General features: G+C 46.6%; 1 protein-coding gene across 4 annotated transcripts in view; it reads left to right on the top strand.

Annotated features, from left to right (window-relative positions):
• Window positions 1-26,059, top strand: part of Tfap2b (transcription factor AP-2 beta (activating enhancer binding protein 2 beta)) — a 28,191-nt gene extending 2,132 nt beyond the window's left edge. For 2 of the 4 annotated variants that reach the window (XM_013510933.1, XM_005377662.2), the window contains 7 exons: window positions 1,439-1,465; window positions 2,670-3,128; window positions 7,780-7,840; window positions 15,189-15,408; window positions 16,964-17,082; window positions 19,128-19,269; window positions 22,106-23,740. In XM_013510933.1, the coding sequence (XP_013366387.1) occupies window positions 1,439-1,465; window positions 2,670-3,128; window positions 7,780-7,840; window positions 15,189-15,408; window positions 16,964-17,082; window positions 19,128-19,269; window positions 22,106-22,406 (1,329 nt within the window). In that variant the 3' untranslated portion in view covers window positions 22,407-23,740. Of the gene's footprint in view, window positions 1-1,438; window positions 1,466-2,669; window positions 3,129-7,779; window positions 7,841-15,188; window positions 15,409-16,963; window positions 17,083-19,127; window positions 19,270-22,105; window positions 23,741-24,633 lie in introns of those variants that run through there. The other 2 variants (XR_259924.2, XM_005377663.2) reach the window with 2 other exon arrangements.
• Window positions 26,060-26,879: the final 820 nt, after the last annotated feature.

Below are 26,879 nucleotides of genomic sequence, written 5' to 3'. Positions count from 1 at the left end.
AGGGAGCGCGAGGCCGGGCCGGGCCCCGGTGCCTGCCCCGCGCCCGGCGGGCCGGTTCTGCCTCCTCTTCCGTCCTTAACAAGCGGGGAGCCTACGTCAGGCGGACGGAGCCACCCCAAAGAATCGGGGCGCCGGGGAGACGGAGCCCGCTAGAGCGGCCCGGGAAGCAGCTCCAGCGGTGCTTGCGCAGGGACTGAGGTGACCGGTTCCTCCCTTACGAGAAGTGAGCGGCTAAGCGGGGCGCAGGGAGGGAGGAGGCAGGCGGGGGCGAAGGAAGCGGGGCGCGGAGAGCAAGGCAGGGAGAGGCGCGGCACGACGGCGCCCGGCTGCCTGCATTTTCTGCTCGGAAGCCCGGAGAGCCGCAGTGTGGCGGAGCGGGCCTGCTGGAGTCCGGACCGAGGTTGAACTTTAACAGAAACGGCAGTCAGGCCAGTTGAACGGGTTCTGAATCACCCAAAAAGCTTTTCTGTTGCCCCTGGCTTTGCTGGAAAGGATAAGTTGAGTGTACTTGAAGACTGACGTCGTGTGTTTTAAATCGAGGTGAAAACCGCATTCTGCAAGCACCGTGCGGGAGAGGCTGCGCGGGCATGGCGCCCCATCTCCTCCCTGCCCTTAAAACGGGAGCGCAGCCCTCCACGGTCAGCAAGAAGTCTGCACACGTCACTGTAAACAGCCGGCCCCACCAATTCACTCTCCTGTCCCCTCCAGACGACAAGGCCATGCCTTTTTATTCTGTGTGGTAATCTGCGCACAAAGCGTTCAGGGCAATCCCTTCTTCCCAGTGGGAAGGTCTCCCCGCACACAGGAGGACAGCTACACGCCGTGCAAGCCCCGCTCGGCTCTCTCCCGTCCGCCCAACGAGCAGAGGCTGCTTTGCGCTTGTCCCGGCTCAGTTAATTGAAGTTCTGCCTCTTTCCTGCTAAACTTTCTCCCCAGCCTGCCTCTGCCAGCCCCCTCGTCTGATTACATCTAGTAATTCTCCACTGAATGAACGTCACTTACAATAGTGGGGAGCTCTGCGCTCGCCGCTGTTTCACGCTCCATTTGTCCTCCATTCTCCCTTTAAAGTACTCGTGTAATATTAATAGTCATGAATATCAATTATTATGAGGCGGTGTAGGCAAGCGGAGGGAGGAAGGGGCGCCCGAGCAGTCTGAGCCCAGCTTCGGGTGGAAGAGGAGTGTATCTGGAGCCCCGAAGAACGCCAGAAGAAAGGAGGCCAAAAAGACACCGAGAGATAGATGAACAGTTCTGTCTGTGTGTGACGGGCATCGCCAAGCTTGTTGGAGGGGGGTATTTTTTTTTTTTTTTTTTTTGATGGCTTGTCCTGGAAACACCTCAAGCTCAGCCCCTGTGTCCAGCTCTCTTCTCTGCTGGACTCCTTGATTTTTTTAAATCATTGTTTGATTTTGAGCAGTAACCAGGCTTTTTTTTCCAGATGTTAGTCCACACCTATTCATCCATGGTGAGTCTGGGTTTGCATTGTACCAGAACTGCATGCCCTCTCTTCTCGCTGTCTCTCGGCCTCTGCATCTCTCTGTGTGTGTCTCACTGTCTCTCTGTCTTTCTTTGAGCGCCTTTGGCTTGGTAATTTAGCACCATAATTGGACGAGCCTGCAGCTGCTTCTCTGCATTGTGTGTTCTTCCTCTGAGCTCCATGGGTCAGCTGGGAGAGGGGGGAGGCTGAACCGAAAAACTTTGTACTGGTCATTACAGTTTGGAAATTTCGGTGACTATTTCGGCAGAAAGAACCATGGAGACTTTACCATGGCACTTCCACGGAGGAGAGGAGAAACTAAAAGCACCCCCAGCACACACCTCCCCCTTCTCCTCCTTTCGCTCGGTCACACTCCAGAGAGGACCAACAATAAGTTGTCTGGGGGGGTTCCCCCTCCCAACCTCAGGTCCTTCATTCTCACACTTAAGTGTAATAGCGTTTGATACAGAAAAGCAAGCTTAGAAATAACTCCTGCAAACCACAACTCAATTTAACACGGGCTTAGGATATGATTTCGAATCAGATCCATTTCAATCACACACTGTTTAAGTGATTTAATTCTTTCTGGGGAGAGAGGGGTGACTGAGAACTCAAATCAGGCAGCTTTCTTGGAGCTCCTAAGATCATCATGTTAGGCAAGGAGCTCCTGATCAGTCAGCTGCACTTCCAAGGTGGGCACCAGTTGGTTTTTAACAAGGGGTTGCAGCAGAGCAGATCCTGCGAAGTTTTACTTGTTGTACTTTGGGTCCCTGGGAGAGTTAGAGAAAAAGAGCTAAAACACGCAGAAGGGCAACACTATACGTAAGCTCCTAAGGCGTTTGGTATCCAGTCCACACGCAGTTCCTTTGCCCTTGCCCCTTTTTGCTTGCTTTGTACTCCCCAAAGAAGGCTCAGTTCTGTGGGTGATCCTCCTTTTTTCTCCCCAAAGCCTTCCATTTGGATATGCTGAAATCTTGTAGTCCTGGGTCAATCTGGGGTCTAAGTTTTAGACTCTCTTTCCCCATCCTGGGAAGGGTGTAAGTAAATAAGTAAGCCGGGCTTCTCCATCTCTCTCTCTCTCTCTCTCTCTCTCTCTCTCTCTCTCTCTCTCTCTCTCTGTCTGTCTGTCTCTCTCTTCTCTCCTCTATCTTTCTCCCTCTTTCTCCCTTTCTCTTCCTCTCTCCACTCCCAGGACCGGCACGATGGCGTCCCGAGTCACAGCTCGAGGCTCTCTCAGCTGGGCTCGGTGTCCCAAGGACCCTACTCGAGCGCCCCGCCGCTGTCCCACACCCCGTCATCGGACTTCCAGCCGCCCTACTTCCCACCCCCCTACCAGCCGCTCCCCTACCACCAGAGCCAAGACCCCTACTCCCACGTCAACGACCCCTACTCCCTGAATCCACTGCACCAACCCCAGCAGCACCCCTGGGGGCAACGGCAGCGGCAAGAAGTGGGCTCGGACGCCGGCTCCCTGCTTCCCCAGCCTCGGGCAGCCTTGCCCCAGCTCTCAGGCCTCGACCCCCGGAGGGACTACCACTCGGTTCGCCGGCCCGACGTGCTGCTGCATTCGGCGCACCACGGCCTGGACGCAGGCATGGGCGACAGCCTCTCCTTGCACGGCCTTGGCCACCCCGGCATGGAAGACGTCCAGGTAACCCCACATTCAAAAGAGGATAACCGAGGAATGATTCCTCAGGGGAAGGGTGGGGAAAGGCAGCTCTGCCTCTTTGGAGAGAAGTTGTTCTCATCTTTGAAAGCGGGACCAGCGGGACAGGACGTCTACGGGTCTGCAGTGGGGATTTCTGGCAGTGTAGCTGTGAAGCCAGAAGCAGTAGGATTAACTCACGAAGGAGAAAAATAAGGAATGTTTGGTACTTTACGATCATTAGAATCAAGGCTAGCGTTTTTGTCCTGCCTCACCTACCCTACTCCTGTTCTCTGTTACTTTGTGTGAACAAGCGTGCTGATCCCCCACGTGCGCACGCATGCACACACACGTACACCCACGCACATCACACGGGGGTTAGTCTCACAGAATTGGCAGGTGAAGTCCCGGCTGCCTAGAAACCAGGACTCTAGCACCAAGGTGCAAGGGCCTCTGTGTGCTCCAGTGGGTCCTGCCAGGTTTGCAAGATTTTGCCAGGCATGGCTGTGCACGCTGGAAGAAAGTCGTGAGCTATGTTTGTTTGTCTTGCTCTTAAGGTTCCAATCTCCCAAGAGCCCTTCCTGAGACAGTCATTACCTAAAAATGGAATCTTTGTAAGGGACGGACCTGGAAGGCCACAGTTCAGTGTGTGAGTCCATGAGGACAGATACTATTTGGGGACTCTTTTCACTTTTCCTTCTACTGAGTGATGGTGGCATAATATTATGCACCTTTGCTCTTCCTTCCACTCCTCCTCTGTCAGTGCTGTCCCCATTGCCACCAGCCCAGCTGAAGAGGCATCACGTGTTTATTTCTTAAAACAAAAGGCTCAAAACACTCCCCCTATCCACCCACTACCCCATCTGCACCCTACACAATGGAGCCTGATTTGGTTGAGAATAGTTGGTTAAATTAAACAAAGGAACATCAAAGAAATGATTCCTAAAAACTGTTTGGGTGATTCTGAGCAGGTCTCTTTTCCCTTCTAATTTAAATAGTTTCCAGAAAATGATAAATATGCCTGAATGGTATTTAATTGACACTTCGATCTCATTGGCATAGTTGTATATATTATGCATCGTTGTAGACATATTTGTGAAGCAAAGAAAAATGAAATGGAAAAGGGATGCACAAATCATTCTTCTTTACCTTGCTGAAAAGAAAATATGTGTTTAAACATTTAAAGTGTAGTGACAGAGTCAAATGCTGTTTGTGTGTGGTCTAGGACTCATTTATTGTTTTAAAAGAAGTTCTCTTCCTTATTATTTTTAAAAGAGCGGAATCACCTGATTTGTGGTTGGATTTACCCGTAGTAATGAGTGGTGGTTTTGTTGATGCAACTGAGATTGTCCCTGTTTGGAGATATTGCTCATTTCAAAATATCATATGAGAAAGGAGAATATTAAATAGTTTCCTTAATGCATTGGGATAATATGTATCTCAGGGGGAAAGTTTTTAAATTAACCTTTCTGAGTATGGTTCAAAGTGTGGGATAATGAAAGTGGATCAGCTCATTACCATTCCTCTTGGTGCGGCAAACCCCGGCCCTGTCACCACTATCCTGTATGCCGGCGAGGGGCTCAGACAATTGAATTCAGGAATTCTTCCCTCCAAAGAGGGAGCAGATTGCTTTGTGTTCAGTTACTGGTTTTTGTTGTTGCTGGTTTTTTTTTTTTTTTTTTTTCTCATGACAGAATTGTCAGGAGATTTTCTGTTACCAAAGTGTCAGGAAGGTTTCAGCACGTATGGACAGTGAGCAGAGCGGAGGTGCTGCTGTCTGGTGCTATCTGGTACAGAGGCTACAGAGGTGGAGAGAGCAGGGGTGAAAAGAAGAGTAGCTGGGCATGACCCCCTCACACCTCCTGCCCACCCAATTCCTTGCCTGTTCCTCCTCCAGCTTTTTCTCAGCCCATGGCCTGGTGTTGAGGGGGAGGCTTGTGGGACCTCAGCAGAGCCTCAGTGCAGAGGGCTGCAAGAGATACACCCCGTGCTTGTCCTAGGAAGGAAAGAACTGGGGCAGGTAAGGTCCCTGTCTCCCTCTCGATGACAGACTTCCTGAGGCCAGGGTGAGGTGGGTAGGACACAGGGAAAGTGACAAAGACAGGGGAGAATGTGTACGTAGGACCAGACACCCAACTCCAGAGACTTTGATTCGCCCGCTCTGTCTGTCCAGAAAATCCACTCCCAAGTTAGGGATCTGGAATGTAGGGGCTAAAGTTACACAAGCTGGTTGGGGGGTTCGACATTCCCTGCAGCGAAGGTTCAAACGGTTGGCTGCACCTGCCCAGTCATTAAAAGGGACAGGAGAGTGCCTTGGCCTGGACCTCAAAGGCACTTGTTCAGTCTCCAGGGTCTGGTGTGTGTTCCGAATACTCCCAGCCACAGACCCGTCAGCCCCTGAGGCGCTGCCCGGGCTGGTGGGTCAAGGGTTGGGGGCGACCCCGAGGCACACATGCAGGGCCCACCGCCCCGCGAGAGAAGAGAGGGAGAGCTAATTAACCAAATGCTTCTAATATTTTTTAAATGAAACTATAAAACCCTGTCAATTTCTATTTCAATTTACTCACAGGGGCTATTAAACTAGCAAATCACTGTTTGGGTTCCTGGTATGGTACATTTCCCCCATTGTGTGTGCGTGGGGGGGTGGGCGAGGGCCAGTGTTTAAAAATAAGAAAAATGGGTTACAGAAAGGCAGGGCAAGCAAGTGCGATGACAGCTAGTTCGGGATTTGTTGAGCTGCCGCGTCTACCTCTCCTTCCACCCATCTCTGCTGCTAACCTCTCATGCCCTCTACCACCCAGGAATGTAAACCTATAAACCAGCGAAGTCAGCCCCCGAAACGCGCGCGCGCACACGCGCGCGCACACACACACACACACACACACGCACTCACACTCAAACACACCCTTGTGTCTTAAAGCAACCCCCGGTATCACTTTTAACTAAAGAAGTCTAGTAATTACGAGTCTGAGTTGTTTTTCTGGGCTTCCGCATGCAGCCCTAATTAAATCTTTACGACCCTCCCTGTGACGATTAAGCGCCAGCATGCTGCGTGAATATCCTGTACAAAAACCCAGCAGGCGGCCGTAATTAGATAGAAAATCAGACAAGAGCCTTCTCATTAACTACCACAACTACCCCGCGTCGCCGATGAGGCGTGCACACGTCGCCGCCCGCGTGCGGGAGGTGCGGCCGGCCGGGCCGCGTGCGCCGGGCAGCGCGAGGGGGCGCGGCGCGCGCCCCGGGGAGTGCGCACCGGTTCTAGCAAATATGTTTTTGAAACAGCTTTTTACTGTTTCTTCAGATGTGCGCGGCACGTTGGTACACGGGAAACGATTCTCCCGAGAGAGAGAGATAGTTATAGTTTTCCTCACCTTTCTGAGAGGAGAGGAGTGACTTAGAAACGAAAAGAAACAAGCTAGCACGTTCCCTCGCTGGTGATGAGATCGGCCCATTTCCCAGGCCCGGCGTGTTGGGGTACACGGGGTTCCGGGAGGGGGTGGGCACACGCCATCTGGGCTGCGGCTCAAGGGGGTGGGCGGGCCTGTGATTGGCCCTGCACTCTGCAACCCAGTCTCCTGTGCTTCTCCTCGGAGAGGGTGTCAGATCCTTCCAGACCTAAGCTCCTAAGGGCCCAGCAAAGCCCTGCGCATTGCGGAAAGACCTAGCGTTGACTTTCACTGGGGTGGAGGGGCCGGAAGAGGCTGCGTTGGGACACCCCAGGGTGCACAGCCGAAGAACTCTGGTCAAGTACATCGGGCAGTAGGAAACCCTACAGCTGTTTGCCTTGGGAAGTGCTGCCGATGTTCAGAGTTCAAACTTTCCCTCTCAGGGTGACGAGGTGCACTCAGACGCCAGTTCCCTGTGAAGCCCTAGGTGCAGACTGGGAGGATCCAGGATGTGTGTATGTGTGTGTGTGTGTGTGTGTGTGTGTGTGTGTACGCATTGCCTTCCAAACAGGTGTGCTCCTTCCAAGGAAGCCGCATCAGCAGAGCTGGGAGGGGGACCCTCGAGGCAGCTCCTGCAGCTCCTGCAGCTCCTGCAGCTCCTGCAGCTCCTCCAGCTCCTCCGTAGATTGCGGCTGTACAGCGCGCAGCTCAGAGCTCCCAGCAACGTGCGCAGACTGCAGAGGGTGCGCGGTCCTGCAGCCTTGCAAACGTTCCTATGTGTTGCTGTTTGCATTCCATTCCAAATTGCTCAGGCTTTAATTAAAATCCCATAATGTAAACTGTTATGTATTTGTGAAATGGCTCTGGGGTTAAGATGGACCGGGATAGAATGGAAAACAAAAATTGCTCTTAAGTAATATTGGTGAAAATCTTTCAGCTGCTGCCAAACTTTCACAATTCATAAAAGCAAATAATATAAAAGCTTATATGTCTATGTGATATTGATGTTCTCTATAATAATTGACCAATATTGAATCCCAGATGTCTAGCATAGTTTCCTTTTCCCTCTTCTTCCATTGGAAGAATTTATAATTTGGGTGAATTTCATTTCTATGTCGATTGGAAGGTAATAATGATAATAATAAAACCTCTCCTTGTGAATTAATATAAATGGAAATAACAGAAACTCCAGTATAGGATGACATGATTTATGTGTGCAATTCTTTAATATCCAGTCAATTTGAATAGTGATGTTTTTATATTCACAGTCAGTTGAAGATGCCAATAACAGCGGCATGAATCTATTGGACCAGTCTGTCATTAAAAAAGGTACGGATTTTTCCTCTCAAAAGTAAGCAAAGTTGTTCTGTGCTTTAATGTCTTTATGATGAGCTTTCACTTTGGGGGAATTTGATATTATAAATGTTTGTTTACAACCCTAGCTCAATGACTGTCAGCCTAAGGTAAAAGGGAATTTCAGGAACAAGGAAATAGGTGACAGGGAGTGAAAACCTACAGTCATAAACCCAGAGGAGAGAATCGGAAGGACAGAAACAAATGCCATTTTCCCTATCATACATCTGGTAGCCATTCTCGATGCATCTTAAATGAACTATCATTATGTGTGGAATTGGCTGGGAAACACGGGTTTTAAAAATGTGCCACAATTATTTCATTGATCACTGAACTATACTGAGCTAAAGAATGTCGTTGGGACAGCTTCTTTTTTCCTTGTTTTGTTTTGATTTTTTGGGAGTAATTTTGCTTCCAGGTCTATGTTTGTGAGTTGTTTCTTTTTATTATTATTTGTAATTGAGGCAAATGTGGTGCTAAATGTGGGCGTCCTGAGAAGCTGAGACAGCCTATGCGCAGATCTAAATCTTTCTACATACGCGCTCGTGATTTAGTGTGACTGTGGAATCACCCCATACTGTTAAAGGGCATGTGATATTAACAAATGTTTGCAGTCTCTTGTACAGCTGTAAGCAAAATAATTAACTAATTAAACTAATTAAATGTAATTACAATAACTCATTTCAGGCATATTGCAGCTGCTTAATTTTTTTCTCTTCTTCTCTGACAGTCACTGAGAGAATGCCTGGCGATTAGTGCGGCTGCCAAAAGACCTGAATGTCACTCACATGCCACAAATTTAGGGGCCTGAATGTGTAAACACTGCAATATTTAATTATCCCAGGAACTGGTGTTTGAAAACACAATTCTGACTACTGTAGCCCTTTCTTCTGGATGCTAGAGAAAGCCTGTCCCTGTGTCTGGTGTCAACAATCCCCAGCTTCAGTCATTTATGATTCACTCGAGCCGCTTGACAGTGACAAAAATAATTAAAAGAAAAAGGTGCTTTGGACAGCAGTCCATCCAGATTCAAACTGGAACACAAGGATTCTAGAATTGCAGAAAGGGTGGGGTATTTTAACTTTTCTCCTTTTATGAAGGCCTGAGGAGTAGCTTTGAGAGGTGGGCAGGGTGAGCAGTACTTGAGGTGACAGAGTTTGGCTTCAGAATGAATGTACTGAAAAATCGTGAGGTTCGCAGAAAATTGTTTATTTTAAACATTGCTCCCAACACCTCTTCCTCTCATGTTTAGAGAGCATCTTCTCAGATTTTCAGTCCCAACTTTTGGGTTTGCTAAGGCACTCACGTGCTGAACCTTGGAACTGTGCTGACATCACTTTCACTCTTTCCTCTTGAGTCTTCTCTTTTGGTTAATTGCTGGCGGATTGGAGTGAGGTGAGGGAGGAGCTTCTCCGCTGCTTTCTTGTTTTGTTTTGTTCTAGTTCTCTCTCCTTTCAACGGAAAGCTCCAACCCCTTAGCTCAGGGCTTGTATCCTAGCAACAGCATTTGGGGCTGGCAGTGGGACATGCCCATCAGATGACCAATCAGAAATGTTATTAATAGTCAGGCCAGTAAAATATTTGAAACTTAGCCTGCCCAGCAAAATGCAGCTGGATATATTCTTAGATGTGGGGTACTTTGGTTGCAGGACTTGCGTATGTCTGTTAGCAAAAAGGTGGATATGTATGTATAAGGTTATCTGTGGGAATAAAAACATGGAGAATAATGAATAAAACTGCAATTTCTGTTTTTGGAAGTGCTAGAGTACTTTTCATGTTCCTGAAACCTTTTCAGAAAGGTATATAGCTTAAAATATCTAAGTAGCACCCTTGTCACTTTAATTGATTCAGGGGACATGGGATGAATACGAATGTTAGGTCAATTCCATTATTTGATATTTGAGATATTTGCGTTATTACATGAAGAAAAGGTCCTAATATATTTTTATCTTTAAAGAGCCTTAGGCAAAAATGAGAAGAAGTGCTTGATTTATTCTTTCTAACTCACCACGAACCACTTAAAATAAAGCTATGGGTTCATTTGCCTCTTCCTTACACCCTGGTCTCCCATCTTTGCCCACGCCCCTCCCCACAAGAGATATCTCTATGAAATTAATTTTGTAAAAGAGGTGAGAATGTTTTCTGGATATTCTAAATTTCAACAACTGGCAGGGGATTTAGTTGCTTAATTTATTTTCTAATGGGCTTTGAGACAGAGTTTTTAAAAATTCTGCCTCATTAATAAAAGGCCAGCAAGTGGTCAAGGTTTGAATGTCTCTCTCTGCTTCTATGTTTATGAAGCCAGAAGACTTGGAGACCTGGGCATAAAGACTCTGACTCTCTGTCTCTCTCTTTCTCTCTCTCCCTCCTCTTCCTCCTCCTCCTCTCGGTCTCTCTCTCTTTCTCATCATGGCAAGGCCCCTCCTCAAATTCACTGAGTCTAATTTTTCACCCGTGTTGATATCACCCCATAGATTACAGGCTCCTTCTCATGTTATGTTTGCTATCTGGGCTTAGCTGACATTTCTGAAGTAATTTAGTTAAGAGGAAATGAGTTGTTCCCAGTAGAGAGAGCAAACGAGTGGAGTGAAGGTAGCCAGCGTGATAAATGGCTCTTTCATTTGAAGATCTCCAGAGCTCGTTTACGGCTAATTTTCTGTATTGGCCCCCTTTGAGCTATTAATGCAATCGGCAGGGACCGTGGCCCTTCCCTTCTTAGCTGCCCCATTAGAGCTCCCATTAAGCTGCCTACTCTCAACTCCATGGCAGGAGTGTGTGTGGGGGGAGTAATGAAAGGTGCTTTTTAAATTCTCCTAATCTAAACCGGCAGAGGGTGGTTAATACGATTTGAAGGGGGCTGGTCAATGAGCAATCAATAAAGTAATAATGAGAAGGATTCGGTACATTAACAGTCTAAAAATCCAACAAGACATTAAAAAATCATTCTTAACTCTCAGTTCCATTAAGATTAGGAATCTGGGAGGGAGTGCCCAGCTGATATAAATGATCATCACCAGCACCATATAGCCTAACTGAAAAAAGGCTTACCTAGGCCTTAATAAAAAGTTTTTGAAGCAATCAGAGGCCAGTATGCAGTCGATTTGACACTTTAGACAGCAGAAAATATGCTGGGATTTCTTGGAAAGGCTAGTGTGGCTGGAGTCCAAGGTTCAAATGTTGTGACTGTGGGGCATTTTTATTGGTCTTAGGGATATCCTGTTTGGTTAGTTTCAGCTCAACCTCAGTTCTCTCCCACTTTTCTGCCATCAGTTCTGGCCTGTTCCCCACATAAACACTTTGGTTGATTTGGATTTTCTTGGGAAACATGGAGAAAGAAATTTCCAAATTTCAATTCCAGTGGGTTCCTTTGGGATTTGTCTTTCTGGCACAGAAGGTAAGAAGTATCAGGGTCTCCCTGAGCCCCATAAAGGTTTGGGTTTCCCCTCAAAGGAAGAGGTTTGCATTTCCAGAGCTGACTTGGATGTCAGTAGCTACTTATCAGCTAGAGACCCTGATATACAATCCATCTGTCCAGGAAATCATCAGAGTTCACAGAATTCTAAAACCAGAAAGGTTACAGACTGTGCTGCAGCTTCCCAAGTGCGGAAACCCTCCAACTGTGGAGACAGGGAAATGATAAGTGATTCGTTAAGGTCCCACACGCCAAGTGATGAGAGGCATCTCAACTTTCAGTTTCCTCAACTCTGTCCTTAAGGGATAACACTGCTCATTTGTAATTTTTTATATTATGCCCTTCTTTGTGGGAATTCTTTTCTTTTTCTTTCCACAATGTCAGTACTCACATTTATGCATTTACCATACATGTAGAATAAAATTTAGCCCTGGGGAGATAAGAAGTGATGTAAATACGAGGAAAGGGTCCTTTGCTGGTAACAAGTCATGACTTCAGTTTTAGTGGTCAGTCTACATCAGTGTTAAACCTTATTCAGTTCACATGTCTAAGTCACAATCCCTTCCAGAAAGACTGCACCATCAGAGGGCCTTATCATAGGATTGTGAAAGATAGGTTTATTTCTTTCTACCAGCAGATGTTGCCATTAAGGTAACAAGTAGAGACTAAAAGCTATTCTGTTAACACTTTAGCTCTATATTGTCCGCCAGTGAAGAATATTCTCTAATCATTTTTCTCCCTCAGAACTCCACTCACTGTGAAGAAATAGTGATGTGTTTTTAAACTTGCTTTTTTCTTCTTACTGGCATAATGCAGTGAAAAAGAGAGGTTAGTGAGTTTTGTAGGTGTAGCATCCAGAGGATGGCGGTGCCCTCCGACTGAGAATCAGAGAGGGGAAATCCACCTTTAATATATGCACAGAAAATTGTAAACATGTAAAGAACAGAAAGCTTCGTGCTGGGTTTTGCTATGCTCCATTTCCTTGCCATTTCCTGCTGTCGCTTTAAACCTATCTCAGTCATCTCTGGGTTCTGTGAGCAGGGACAGTGTGCTTATAATTACTAACAAATCAACCGGGCCCTGTTGCTCTCTCTGGGTTTATTGATAAGCTGGAAGAAAGCAGAAGGGAAAAGACAAAGAGAATAAAATACAAGGCTAATCAGCGGAGCTAAGCAGGTGTGAGAGTGTAGGGGAAGGTAGATAGTCACAGAGCTATGGACCTACACAAAAGCTGGGACAAGAAATGTGTAATGTGTCATCTAGGGGACCACTCCTAAGCCAGGTAGGAGAGAGATTTAGAACCCGAGGATATAACATAGAGTGTGAAGGCATGATTTTGTTACTTAAATTAGAAAATGGAAATATGATCTGAATCACACTTGCCTGTATTGTCTGTGATTTGGAGGGGGAAATACCTCCCCCATGACACAGTGTGCTGATAGGAACTGGTTGATTGGGGGCATTTAGGTGATAATGTATATGCAGAGAAGTACAGCCCAGGGGTTGGAGCAGTATACATTCCCCAAAGGAAACAGCTCTTGTCAGGTAAATCAGGCAATTAACAATAGTGAAATTAGAGGGTAGGTTATAAAATGTCTCTAAAGGCCTAGCTTTTCAAGAGATCTGGCATGTGGGACCTGAGAAACAGGTAAAATTCCAACAGTTGGTTATCCAATCTGGGAAGCAGGAACTGAGCTTAATATTTTCAGCTTAGTGGAGACTTTGTTGTTGCTAAAAAAGTTCAAGTAAATTTAAAGATAAAAATATTGCTGAGTAGTACAATGAGATTTTTCTACAATTTATTTCTGTAGTTCTCATCACGTTAAAACTAAAAAGGGCCATGTATATTTCGGGGAAATTTTTCTCCCAAGTGTACCTAATGCCAGTCTCACTGCTATAAGTTATTTGTCTATAGGCTTTGAATATGAATTTGAAATATGGAATAAGAGATGCTGCGAAAAATATGATGAATCAAAATAAATGGGATACTTTGTATACAAGTTAAATGACAGTGTGGTCCTCCTCTACTCACCTTTTCAAATGACTTTACAGACTTTGCACAAATCTGATTAAGAACTTCACGTTCTCATTGCTTGGTTCTCATTTGGGAAGCAGCTTCACTAATGAGACGATGAAGGGAATCTCACAGCAAGCCTCTGCTGACCTCCCGCCAAACTTAGCTCAGAAGATTCATCCTGTTACCTCTGACATTATACATCCAACTGGGACGAAGTTTTGGGCATGATGAACTCCAACATATATACCAAGAAATAGTAAAAAGGGAATCCATTACTGCCCCCACCTAGGAAAAGCTCTTTTCCACAAGGTGTTGGTAAAGAACCAAATGCAATTCATGGTAAATAAAAATGTGCGCACCTATCTGGCTTGTAGAAGCCTCTGAACAATCACAGAGGTGCGAATGTTGGAATTTATGACAGAGAGAATAAACCGTTCCAAAAATCCATACAAGGGAGGTTATCCATCTTGTTTGACATGGAAGTCTAGATCCCAGATGGTAGAAGGAGGCTATCATTTGGTATCGGGGTTAAAAGGTGAGACAGTCTTTATTCAAAAGCGAGGGATGCAAATTTCTTTTTCCACAGCAGATACATGCTCCTGTAAATTTCCTGAAGTAGTGAACATATAGCTGTAAGTCATGCAGCCTCAAATCCCCAGGGAAGAAGCTAGTTTAGGGGCCCAACACTACCCTGGTGGGAGTAAAGGGAAATCAGCAGCTACCTATTCAGTGGCTTCTGAGCCTACTAAAGGAATATGAGCTGGAGAAGTTTAGAAATCTAAGAGCAAGACTGCCAGGGACCTGGAAGGTTGGTTATTCACTGTTCCCCTGGCAGCCTTCTTGTACCACTGAGCTCAGCCTCTTCCTGACGTGCAGATGACACTGAAACACAATTAAACAGAAATACGGGCTGGAAAGGCTGAGTGTACCAGGGTAGCAGTGGCAACCAGCTGTCAGCTCTTATTAACTTCTGCATAAAACATACCTGGAGTGCGGTTTGTTATCAATTACTCGCCGAAATGAAACAACTGGGGCAAGGCAAGACTGCTGCTCACGTGAATTAGAGTGATTGGCTGATTGATCAGGGCACCTGTTGTAAATCATAAGTGCTCCTAACAATTGCCAGCCGGTGCTTTAATTTGTAAACAGAATTCATGTCACTGCGGAATTGTTTTCACTGGAGATGAGCATTTGAGTCCATTTCTAAATTAGCCTGCTCTTGCTGTTACATAGGAAAGAATTCACCTCTCTTTAAAGAGATAAACAGCTTTTTTGGGTCCAACTGCCTAGGCGTTCCTTGTCTGTAACATGGCATCTGATGAGCCCCACCCCCTGGCCCTCTTCCGGATCATAGATTTGGGTCCAATAAGAGATCAGGAAGGAGTTTTCTCAATGACCATTGATTATTTGCCATTTTTGTATAAGGAAATGGTGAGAATCACCCTTTGACTCCCGCACAAAATGGCATTATTATCATCCAGTGACAGATGAGGAAGCTGAGATTCAGAGTTCAGTGAGGTGTCTCAGGTCGCACAGCCAGCACATAAGAGCATAGCATGTGCTTGGTTTTGTACCACAACCCAAGCTCCGGCGCTGAGTGTGCGTTGCTCTTGCTGCTTTTTGCCTTTTGTGGTGATCAGGGTACGGCCAGAGACACTCAGGTGTCCACCGACACACCCACAGTAAGTTTCCAGAGGGGCGATGGCTCTTCTGTCTCTTTGTTTACAGCGCTGTGAGTGCACCACGGCCCCACTGGAACACGCACTTCCTCCCCCAGGTTTCCAGCTGGCGTCTGCTCAGCAGTCATGCATTGACACATTCTCTCAGCTGGTCACCAGCATTGAAACCCGGTCACCTTTATGGCACTTTTTTTTTTTTTCTTTCTCTCTCTGTAGTTCCGGTTCCTCCCAAATCTGTGACTTCTCTGATGATGAATAAAGATGGCTTCTTGGGAGGCATGTCGGTCAACACCGGGGAGGTGTTTTGCTCGGTTCCCGGCCGTTTGTCCTTGCTCAGTTCAACCTCAAAGTATAAAGTAACCGTGGGGGAAGTTCAGAGACGGCTATCGCCCCCGGAATGCCTCAATGCATCTCTCCTTGGCGGCGTCCTCAGAAGGTAAGGACTCTCAAATGACTCTGTATTGGGGCTTTGGGTGAAAAAAGTTAGACCCAAAGGGTTGCAAATTCCACGCAGTTGCCTAGCAACTGGAAGCGCGTACTCAGAGCCTCGCGCAGAGACAGCGCTCGACCACGCCTGGTGACGCAGCGCGACGCTGGCTCAGCTCGGCCTGGGAACCTTTAACTTGGCTGTTTTCCGCCTGGCGCCCGGCTTTCTTGCATACCCAGGCACTTCCAAGGGTGCAACCCCGGACCTACATACACACAGTCATCTAAAACAAGTTCCACAGAGCAACTCATTTCGTGCTTTCCATGTAATTTCTGATGTTTCTGTAGCTTATTATATATTTTAAAATGCAGGTGGCGATAGCTGAGTTGGTCTCAGGACCCAGGGCTGCACTGTGCTTCACAGTGAAAAGGTTTCCGAGATTTTCATAACCTTTCACGAACACCACCACCAGTAACAATTGCACCAGTCAAGAAATAACGTGATTATTTGGAGCCGTCTAAGTACGCCCCAATATTCCAACCCACACCCTGACCCTTCCTTAGGGAAATGGAGGAAGAGGTGGCTTTTAAGATTTAAAATCTCCCCAAAAGTCGCTGCCCACCCCTGAATCCTTTAGCACTGTCGCTGAGGCAAAACTTTTCAAGTTATCCCATTTTAGAGGTCGAAAGAAAGTCCCTTTCTTTCTTAAAAGCGGCTGTGTAAGGAGGGTAGCAAGAGAGGTGGCGGCATTTCCTTGTAGCACGTACGGGGAGAGCCTGGGGGCAGAAATTAAGGGTGTGGGCGTGACCTAGGAACCTTCTTATTTTAAATACATTTGTTCTGCCTGATTTTGTTTCAGTTTTCAAGTGAGTTATTTGCACTTGGGAGTGAAGAAATTCTCGGTCACTCGCTGAGCATGTGTGTATAAAACTTGCGTGATCAGACGCGATAACCACTAGAAAATGCTTGCCTTATAAGGACACTCACAAACTTGTTCGCTGTAGTTATGATGATGGTCGTCATTAGTTACATAGTTTAATCTTTCCTCTTCTCCTAAAACAACCGTATTATACACAGCAACTCTTGACCTTTTCCTGTAAAAGACCACCTGTTTCCCAAAGTGCCTTATTCTTCCCGAGCCAAAAGGGGGGCCCTCCTTTTCAGCAAAGTTCTCATGCTGGGTTTCTGCGCCGCTGACTAGCTCCTTGACAGGGAAGTTACCCAGGAGTGGGTATGTGTGCGCGCACGCAAGCACGTGCTCGCGCGATTCTTACCTTCTCTGGACTCCCAACCTACATCTTAATTATTTCCATCTGGTACGATTTTTTCTCACAAGATAAAAAAAAAAACAAAAAAAACAAAGGAGCTCAATTTTTTAATGTGCTGTATTGCAGAAATTAAGCAAACCTCAGCAAACTATCAGCAAATCACCAAAACGAAGGGGAAAAGTGCTAACCTCAAGTTAAAACCTCTTCAAGCTCCACTGGGCTTTAGATTGCTAAGTCTAAACTTTGTTTGAGGAACACTCCGAGGTTAATCAGAATGTTAATTCTTGCAATTTCAGAGCCAAATCGAAAAATGGGGGGAGATCTTTACGAGAGAGGCTAGAAAAAATCGGTTTGAATTTACCCGCGGGCAGGCGCAAAGCAGCAAACGTCACGTTACTCACCTCCCTGGTGGAAGGTAAGCAAGACGTGCGGCTGAGCTTAACTGTCGGCTGGAGGCTGACATTTTCCATGTTTCATGATTAACTGGAAATCATTGCGATTGTTGTGCCCTTATGAGTTGATGTCAAGCGGCTGCTGGAGCACAATTCAAAGTTCCTTTTACTTAGAGGGAGCCAGTGGTTGCAGAGAAGGCCAAGGGGCGCACAATGAGGTCCCCACACTCTGGAGCACGATCAGGTGGGATCTCCAAGTCAGGCAGAGGTCACCTCTGTTGCCACACAGCATCTGAAACTCCCACTGTATGAGCTCTTGCAAAAACAGTCTATAAGCAGCCCTCCGTACCCCTTTCCTTCCCTAGGTTTTACCTCTGAAATGTTGCTACTGTAAAACACATTGCATTCGTGACCCCTAATGGTCATTTTAAAACTCATGTCACTCCCACCACCCTATCTCTTGCTGATTACCTGGGACTTTCTGAAATATCTGTAGTTTAGTAAGGCCAGCGGAGCAGAAGAAAAAATTGGGAGTGATCAGAAAACGTGGAGGGGAGTCAGGCATGATCTTCAATGTAGATCCATCAGTTGCAGATCAAATGGTCATAATTGTAACAATCACCTAACTTGCGTATCAGTTTGGGCTAGGGAATAATATTTATGTCATGTCATAAACAAGGCCATCTACATAGTTGGGTACAAGAATATCTGCAGTTCAATTTGTGGAATGGGACAAGAAAGTACAGCCTCCATTGGTCCCAATGGAGGAAGATAAAGAATTTTCTCTAGAGTCTAATCTGTCCGTCCTGCTTTTTCCTCCCATTTTTTAAATAGATATGACATTATGATACTCCTGTAGGGATTTGATTTTTGGAGGAAGGAGTTTTGGAATATTTAAGCAGCAACTACGTCATCACAGGCATAGACTTTGCTTGCACTTTGACATCTTAAGGCAAAGTTGCTGGGCCCAGACTTACTGTCCAGAAGCAGCAGCCTCCAAATGTTCAGACCGCACTTATTAGCAGTTGGTTTTGAGCCTGGGGGTTTCACATTTTGGCCTTCAGGGAATTGCTAATGTCACAACCCTCACTCTGAAAAATAGTCAAGGTAATCTTAGCCCAAGACAAGGATTGTGGTGGAGATGGGAGGAAACTGAGATTCCCAATGAAATTCCAATATTTGGTTGGCATTTTCAGCTCTGTGAATCGTTACAAACACCATGCCTGAAGTCTTTTGTTGTTATTATGATAATGATGATTAAAAGTAAGTCTTGCTTCTTAAAAATAATGTAGCTATGGGATAACTCAGCGTATCTCTTTCTCATGTTTGTGATCTTTCCTCAAACCCCTAAGGCTGTGCTTTAACGGGTAATAATGCTTTATTTGAAAGGGGCTTCTCATAAGCTCTGGAATACCTTCCATGCCTCATTTTTCTGAACCTGTATCTTTGTGCAGTAGAAAGTCTTTAAGTAGGAGGTTGATGACAGAAACCTCTGAGGGAGACACCTGAAAGCTGGCTAATAGGAAAAGTGACAAGAACAATTCTCATTGCTGAATAGAAATGCTCCTCGCATACAAACTTTGCATATTTTTATATATCTGTGGACATTTATAAACATGGATTTGCTTATATGTATTAGTTACTAATAAGAGATTGTTCCTAATACAATTATAGGGAGATGATGGTGACTTTTAGATTTTATTTAAAGCAGCTTTAACCCTTGCTTTAAAAAGAAGATGGGATCTGGCTTGCCACGGGTCTAGGTTCAGCTGTAAATGGGCTCTTGAATCTATTGGCCTACCTTTCCCATTGTAGGAGATCCCATAGCTATTCAGGAGATGTCTAGGTAGGACTTGGCCCAAAGAGAGGCTGGAAAGAGCAACAGAAGTCAAGTTTTCCCCACAACTTTAATTACAGATTCAGTCTTCCTTCCTCTGAGTATCTGTCTCCTGTTTGCATTTACCCAAAACACCTGGTTCTGCTGGAAATCCTAGTAGAGTTGCCAGGGTGTGGGGTGCTAATTAGCACCAAGGGCTGGGTGCTAATTCTCTGCTGCTTTGTTTTTCAGGAGAGGCTGTCCACTTAGCTCGAGATTTTGGGTACATTTGTGAAACAGAGTTTCCCGCAAAAGCTGTCTCTGAGTATTTGAACCGGCAGCACACGGATCCCAGTGACCTGCACTCCCGAAAGAATATGTTGCTGGCAACCAAGTGAGTATCTCAGGCCCTGGGCCCCTATCCCTGGCTCCCATTCTGCTGGGCCACCCGTTTGGGAGAAGGGAGTGAGGGCCAGCAATGCTGAATCCTCTGTGGGAAAGAGAGGTGCTCCCTTTTGTGGTTCAGATGTAGCACGGCAGGCAGTGCAGCCAGGGCTAGGAAGTCACCCTGGCGCCCTCCAGGATGGGCAGTGTTGATGGGCTGTGGGCTTGTCTAAGTCCTCTTCTCTCTTTCCACCTCTGGCTTGATGAATCGGAACGTAAGCTTTTTAGAGCTCTTTGCTACAATCCCAGGGAAGTCAGGCAGACCTTTTCCAGGCCTGGCCTGGAAAAAAGGACCTGCCTGGAAGGTGTCTATTGCTGCCTGGGTTTCACATCTGTCTCCCTGCCATCTCCACGCGTGCTTGCCCAGGGTGTCTCTATGTCACCCACCTGTACCATCTCTACCCGCAGCTCTAATTACTCCGCTTGCAACGTTGCTGTTTGTCATCTTCCGCAGACTTGTAAAATTTACTGCAACTCCAGAGGGGAAAATAGTAAATCTCTGGCTAAATTTAGGTCTAGAGCTCATTTGAACTTTTACAGTGGGTTTTCTATTTATTTGATTTACTCCTGTCTTTGGCTTCGGTGTCATATTGTTGGTGTTTTATGGCCGACTCAGGCCTGCAGTGGGCGGCGCTGCGTGCGCCCGCACGATTCTCTCTCGCAGGCGCGGCCTAAACAGCGGCGCTCATTTATTTAGTGCTCCAGGACGCGGTTTGTTCGGTTGACAGCGTAATTTAAAGAAATATATGGAAGGCTGAAAAATCATTTGCTCAAATTTGTCCAGATGTTTTTGAGACGTGATTGGAATTTGATTGCCCCTTTCCGCAGGGTCAAAAAATATTAATGTCCCAGAACTTTAATTGCTTACAGACCCTGGTTTGAGCTTTGAAGATTTAAAATGTTTGACTCTTAAGCATTTGTTCTCCTCACTGCAGAATTTCCTTTTTTGGCACTTAAGTAATAAGTACAAACTTAAGGGAAGATTTTAACCATCTCTCCCAATGATCCAAACCTGGCATCCACCCTCTTTCAAGGCTTCCCTCCGATGTACATCTAGTTATACAATAGATCTTTGTCAGTAGCTCGCTCTCTCAGCCGTCTTGGTGTCTGGGGTTGACAGACCTGTTGTGCTTTATAACAGAGGAAGGGTTCTTTATGGGAGAATAAAAATAAAACCAAAGTGTGTAAGTCAGATGATAGGATTCTGCGAACACCTCTGTAGCTCCCTAAGGGGTACTCCTGACTAACTGCCTCTTGCAGTCTTGTTTTTCTTAAGCCAGTACTTTCCTACTTGGAAGTATCAGAATCATCTAGGGAGCTTTCTGAAGATACTTAGGCACAGACCTCTTCCCTACCCCTCTGAATAGGAACTGATGGGGGACAGGGATTTGGGAGTGTGTATCTGCACCCCCATATGGGTTCTGAGGTATCTCCTGCTGAAAACTGACCCAGTGAGGTCAGAACAGTTGCTTGGGAAATTCTGAATGGAGGCATGACAGGGTAGCAAGAGAGTACCTGTTAATGTCCTCTACCCACCCACCGGTTTTAAAATCAGCGGTCCTGTGGCTGCTGCACAGGGCTAAGGGAGGAGGCGTTCCCCACTTGGTTCAGTCAGACAGGTGGCCCCACCTGGGGAAAGGGTACCCCAGGGTCCTTCACATGCAGTAACCTGCTCTGCTCACCTGTTGGCCAGACCAGGAGTTGCCCGGTCTCTCAGGCTGTCCCATGGGGGTCCACGCAGAACTAGGCTGCCTTAGGTGTGCTTCTCTTAGACTCCTCTGATCCACAGGCCAGGTGGAGGCCAGCAGACAGAAGTCTGGCAGTCTGTGACAAGCTGTGGCCTTTGGGGCGCTATGTCTCTGCTGGCCCGCAGAACCAAGCCATTTGACCTTCAGGGCTGAAGCCCTCCATCCGCTTCTTATATTAAAAATTTGTCAAATAAGCTCAATCCAGAGTTAGGCATGCAGAATTTCTAAGGCTGGATCTGTCTAAATTGTAGGTGCCTTGAAGACATAAAAACCTTCAGCAAATACAAAGCTAGCCTCCCCAGTGTCTTCACAGTTTACCTTTAGATTTTATTTCAACTATGTGGGAATCTGTTCATATTGACAAGAATCCTGTTATCCGAAAATTTTTATTAGCCCACACTTGCAAAATGGAAAGTGGAACATTTTTTTGTTTTTAGAGAAAGAAGAAAATCCTTCTCTCTCCACATACAGCAGGTAAACAGGTTTTTGCTTTGAATGGGATCAGCATTCTGTCCTAGAATAAGCAGTTTCTTCCCCTGGGCCATGTAAGGCTCCAGCAATCTGCTGCAGTGCCAGGGACAGGCTTGTGGCCTGGGGCCTAAGTCTTTCAGGGCTTTTTGTATCTGAACACCAAGAGGTGGGAGAGGCAGGAGCGAGGAGGGGAAAAAGACTTAAAGGAATGCCAGGTTAGGGCTCACAGTGACAGAATATTCAAAATCAAAAGCGAAAGCCCAGTTAATTTCCCAAAGCAGAACCCAGCCATTCAGGAATGGAGGGACCGACAGGAGAAAAAACCCCAAAACATTAAAATGGCAAAGCTCGGGGTTGGAAGGGGCACCTTCTACCCCACCCCCACTTTCCTTCCAGTCCCAGCTGCTCCCCCAGGGAGGCGGCGAGGAAAGGAAGCGGAGCAGAATCACCCAGGGTAGCCTCCCTCTCCGGAGACCGCGCGCCTCTGGGCTTGTTTCAGCGGCTCCTTTCTAATGCCAATGACAGCGACACTCAGTGATCTTCTCTTCTTCCCCCACCTCACTGCAGGCAACTTTGCAAAGAGTTTACGGATCTGCTGGCTCAGGACCGGACGCCCATCGGGAACAGCCGGCCCAGCCCCATCCTGGAGCCGGGGATCCAGAGCTGTCTCACTCACTTCAGCCTCATCACGCACGGCTTCGGCGCCCCGGCCATTTGCGCGGCGCTCACGGCCCTGCAGAACTATCTCACCGAGGCGCTCAAGGGCATGGACAAGATGTTCTTGAACAACAGCAGCTCTAACAGGCACACGTCTGGGGAAGGCCCAGGTAGTAAAACTGGCGACAAGGAGGAGAAACACAGGAAATGAAAAAAAAAAAAAAAAAAAAAAGAGTTTAAAAAAAGAAGGAGATATGTTTTAAATACAAAAGGAAAACAAAAAAAATTAATTTTAGCTTTAAAATATTGGATTGGCTTTGGAAGAATTATATTAGGTAGCATACACATACAATCAAAATTTTAACAAAAGAAAGCTAAGTAACTTCTTAAAAAAAAAAAATCCTGAGGCATACAGCGGAGCAACAGTATCGGTTCTCAGTGTCTATTTCAAGATTACACTTGGAGACCACCGTCCGGATTTTCCACTTCGGTTCTTTCGAGCTTAGTAATACTGATAATAAAAGAAAACTATGATTTCCCCCTTTGGAAAACAAACATAAGACTAAACATGAGAAAACGCTAACTTATTGGAAGAAAATCGGAGAAACGTTTGTTGTCAGTGCTTTGAGAGCTGGTTGACTGAGACGCACGAACTTTTTAATTTTTAATATTTTTTTAGGAAACTCTTTCGCAGTCCCTGCCCTCCATTCACCTGGCCCCTCTCCCAGCCACCCTATTCTACAGTTGCCCTCCTTCCTGATACGGTTCTGGGAATCTTCGGGATGCAAATAAGTATGCTTAGCTCTTTGGCGTGGTTCCAGTCCCTTTGCTCCCCGGCCCAGCCTGTGTTCCTAACTCACCGTGCCCAGTTCCCCGGTGGTTTGCAAAGTAGGGAGGGGCTGCCGAGCGGGCGGGGGCTGAAATTTTGGGTGCCAGGGGCAGAGGTTCCCTTGGCTGCGGAAAATCCGGACCAGTAAACTGATTCAGACTCATCATCCATTCCTTTCAGAAATGTTACTAGTTACCAGCCTTGCCAGCACCTGCATACAAAGAATCTTGCATTTGTTATAATATTTGTGTCACCTACCGATTCTAAGAACTATAGTAAAAAAACGAAACAAAACAAAACAGTATGAATACATTGATTAGTATGTAATCCCTTCGGAGGGGTATGTACCATTTCATTCTCTTCTGTTTTCCAAAGCTCTGCCCGCATGGTTTATGAGCTTCTTCAAAGAGGACTTGGGCTTTCTACACAATCTATAAGGTACTGAGAAAAGAAAAAATCCAATCCTTTTTAAATCAAAGCTTGCGTGTCAGAATTCTGCAGGTGCACTTCTTTAAAGAAGCTCAAAGGGAATAATATAGGCAGTGGCCAATATGATGGAAGCAGTTTTGAGTCTACTTGCTAACATCCTCCACAACAGAGTTCCAGGGGCTGGGGAGGACCTTGAAGAGTGAATTTTAGGAGAAAAGGGTAGGAGTTCTTGGAACTCTGTATTCTAACAGTATTGCCCTCACTTAAAATAGATTCCATTTCCCCAGGCTCTTTGTTGATTACTGTTTTAATGGGGGGCAGCTTTTCTAGTGAGGTGGGCAAGAGGGTGACAGAAACTCTGCCGTTTCTGCAACAATTGCTTTCATAGAAGATGCTTTGTGAACGAGGCACTTTCCCCGCCCACACGCGCACTTGTTTTGGCATAGAATGGTAAAATAATGCATAGGGAAAGGCAATGCGTTCAGCTTTGAATTTTACCACTGGGACTATTCCCAGTAGATAAAGTTCCATGCATCTAATATTTCTCACTTCTGGCAGCCCAGATCTTTCTGGGGCTCCATCTTCGTGTTATCATGAAATAAAATCTGGATTCCATTGTCAGAGGTTCCCAGGAGCAGCGAGAAATCCCCTGGGGGAGTGGTGGGTGAGACAGGCTTCTAAATTTAGTGTAGGTAAAAAGCACCTCTTTTAAACAAAGTATGCAGGACCTCTGCAACATCCCTTGCTGATGATCCGGATGTTGTTCCTCAGAATGTATCCACAGGACCAATTTACATCACCTGGTCTCCCACCTTTCTCCCCGCCCCCCTCTGCCCTGGGGCGAAGGGGAGAGTTGGGTTTTCGGAACCTGCAGAGAGTTATGCTAGGGAAAGTGGTAGTTAGAGAGCTGGTTTCAGGTACGGAGGAAGGCCTAAAGGAAGTTCCTCTTCTACCTTTAGCTCCTCCTCAGGCCTGTGGGCTCGCGGGGCGCAGCCCTAGAAGAGTTCGGAGGAGCCCAAAGGCCGGAAACAAGACGTTATGGAAAGTGTAGCCCCTCATCGCTCCCCAGTTGAGAAGCCCGCGCCTTTGTCCGAGGGCCTGGACGCTTGCGTTAGATGTGTTCGGATTGCACAGGGCCAGGAGGAAGCACACTGAATACCGTCGTCTCCTTTCCTTGCAGGGCAACGCGCCCCCCGCGTGTGACCTGCGAGGACGCGATGGAAGCGCCTCGCTCTAACTGTGCAGGTCCTGGGAGCGGTGGCCGCTCGCGCCCGGGCGTATTGAGGACATAGAATCAGCCACTGCGGGGCCGCCGGCCGCAGGCCCTTCGCCCTCTCGGTCTCACCCTAAGGGCTCGGGCGACCGAGAAAGCCCCGCGCTCCAGTAGGTAAAGGCGCGGCGCCCCGCGGCTGCAGGCGGGGAGGGGTCCCCGGCTGAGCGCGCCCTTCGCCCCGCGCGGCCACGGGCGCCTGCTCCCGCGGAAGCGTGGCCTAGCGAGGTCCAAGGAATCGGAAGCGTTCCCCTCCTCCTCTGGGTCGGGACGGAAATTCCCTCCACCGAACGAGAACGGGCTGGCTGGCTGGGCCGCCAGGGCGCCCTCCTGCCCTCGGCCTCCTCCCGGCGCCCACCTAGACGTGCCCTGCGCCCCATCACGCCGCGCGCAGTGGTCCTCGCCCCATCTCCTTTCCAGTGGGGCTCCCCGCCCTCCTGCTTTCGCCGCAGCTAGGGCCGCTACGTTGATCTGATAATTGAGTTATTAAAAGATTTGGTTTCCTTGGGCTTATAAATCAATAAACAGTAGGATTAACACAAGAGTTGCCTTTTAAGTCAAGAAAAATGTTTAAGGCGAGACCCTTTGAGCTTTGTTTTCAAACCAAACAGGTGAGCTGCAGCCCTCGCCCCACCCTTGCATTCTAGACGTGTTAGCCCTGCCCGCTGCCCGCTCCTAAATGCTGGGACCCGAACCAAAGTAAGATCTAAGGATGGAAGGAAAGAGTCTAGATGTGGCAGCGCTGTCCTCGCGTTCGCCACACTGCAAGTCTCTCTAGAGGTGCTAGACCGGGTCACTGTCTGTCCAGTTCCGCGTCCAGCTGCAGGGGTGGTCTCCAGGAAAGATCAAGGGGCTGTCCTGAACGAGCTTATCGTCTGGAAGGGATCTTTAACTTCTCCCCCAAGTGGGAAGTAACTTTCTCTCCTCCCCACTTCCGAATTATCTTGCGTTTTCTTTCCTTCTTTCCGGCCTCCACATCCTTAGCTTTCTTCACCCCCACCTAAAGAACTGAAGAGGCTTTCAAAGACTTGACTTTTGTTTTCTTTGGCCGAGGAAACCACTCTTTTCTCAAACAATTATTTCATGTCCTATGAAAACTTTGGTCCAATGGAAAACACGCAAGTCTGAATTTATGTACACAGTGTTCTTCCAGTACAACGCGTTCCTAGTTAGAGTGTTCATAGAAAATTTGTCATCGCATCTGATATCCTGTACTTACAATGCATTATGTGGAAAGGAAAAGATAACCCTAAACCATCTGATGTTGCCTCAACCACCCAAAAGTGTTTTCCCTCCTTGAATGATGTACATTAAATTATTGGCATAAAAAGAGAAACACTGAAATTAGTATTTTTTTTTTAAAAGGAATGAACTCCATCCTTCTTAAAATTCCAAAACCCACTCCTCCTTCGGGTTGGTGTCTAATTCACTAACGTTGCTTTTGCCACACAATCGAGAAATATCAATCTATTGACTCTCCATGAGAAGAGCTCTGGAGGCTATCCATGTTAAGTTTGTATATATTTATTTATGCTTAATTTAATGGGAATGTGTAAATATGGCGAGCAAGTAGTTTGGGATTATTTATCTGTGAATCTATACCTCTGTGAATGGGTGGTTAAAAATAAAACCGCTTGACCCTAGGTAGAATCCTATCTGAATTCTTCTGTTCTTTATAGACAAGCTGTTATGGTACTGGGTAGAAATTGGTTTATTGTCCAGTGTTGATCTGATTTACATAAATAAAAAGATTGTTGTGTTTTTGTTGTGTTTCATCTTCAGTTTCTTAAATATGGATAGAATTGAACTGTGTAGACAGAACAGATCTACAGGAAGAAGCTTTTCCTTTTTACCCCCTCACTGAAGCATGCACTGTTTTTTTCTTATAACAGATATACAATAAATTTTGTTTATCAGAAAAAGCACTTCCTTTCCTAAGAAGTGCTTTTTTATTTTACTATTTTAAATTTCAAATCTTTTCTCTTATTCTTAAACAGATTTGTAATGAAAGCTCATGTTAAACTTCACTTTTTGGTTTATTTTGCTCTTTGACTGATGAGAACTCTAATTTACTCCCAGTAACTTCATGATTCTGGGTTCAAGTCAAACATGATGGCCTTGCCCTCTTACTGCTGGTGGTGTGACATACTGACAAG

The sequence above is a fragment of the Chinchilla lanigera genome, unplaced genomic scaffold (assembly GCF_000276665.1).
Source record: "Chinchilla lanigera isolate Chin_1 unplaced genomic scaffold, ChiLan1.0 scaffold00010, whole genome shotgun sequence".
In the NCBI taxonomy this organism is placed as follows: Eukaryota; Metazoa; Chordata; class Mammalia; order Rodentia; family Chinchillidae; genus Chinchilla; species Chinchilla lanigera.
The sequence above is the reverse complement of the archived record's forward strand: the minus strand, read 5'-3'. Positions and strand labels throughout refer to the sequence as shown.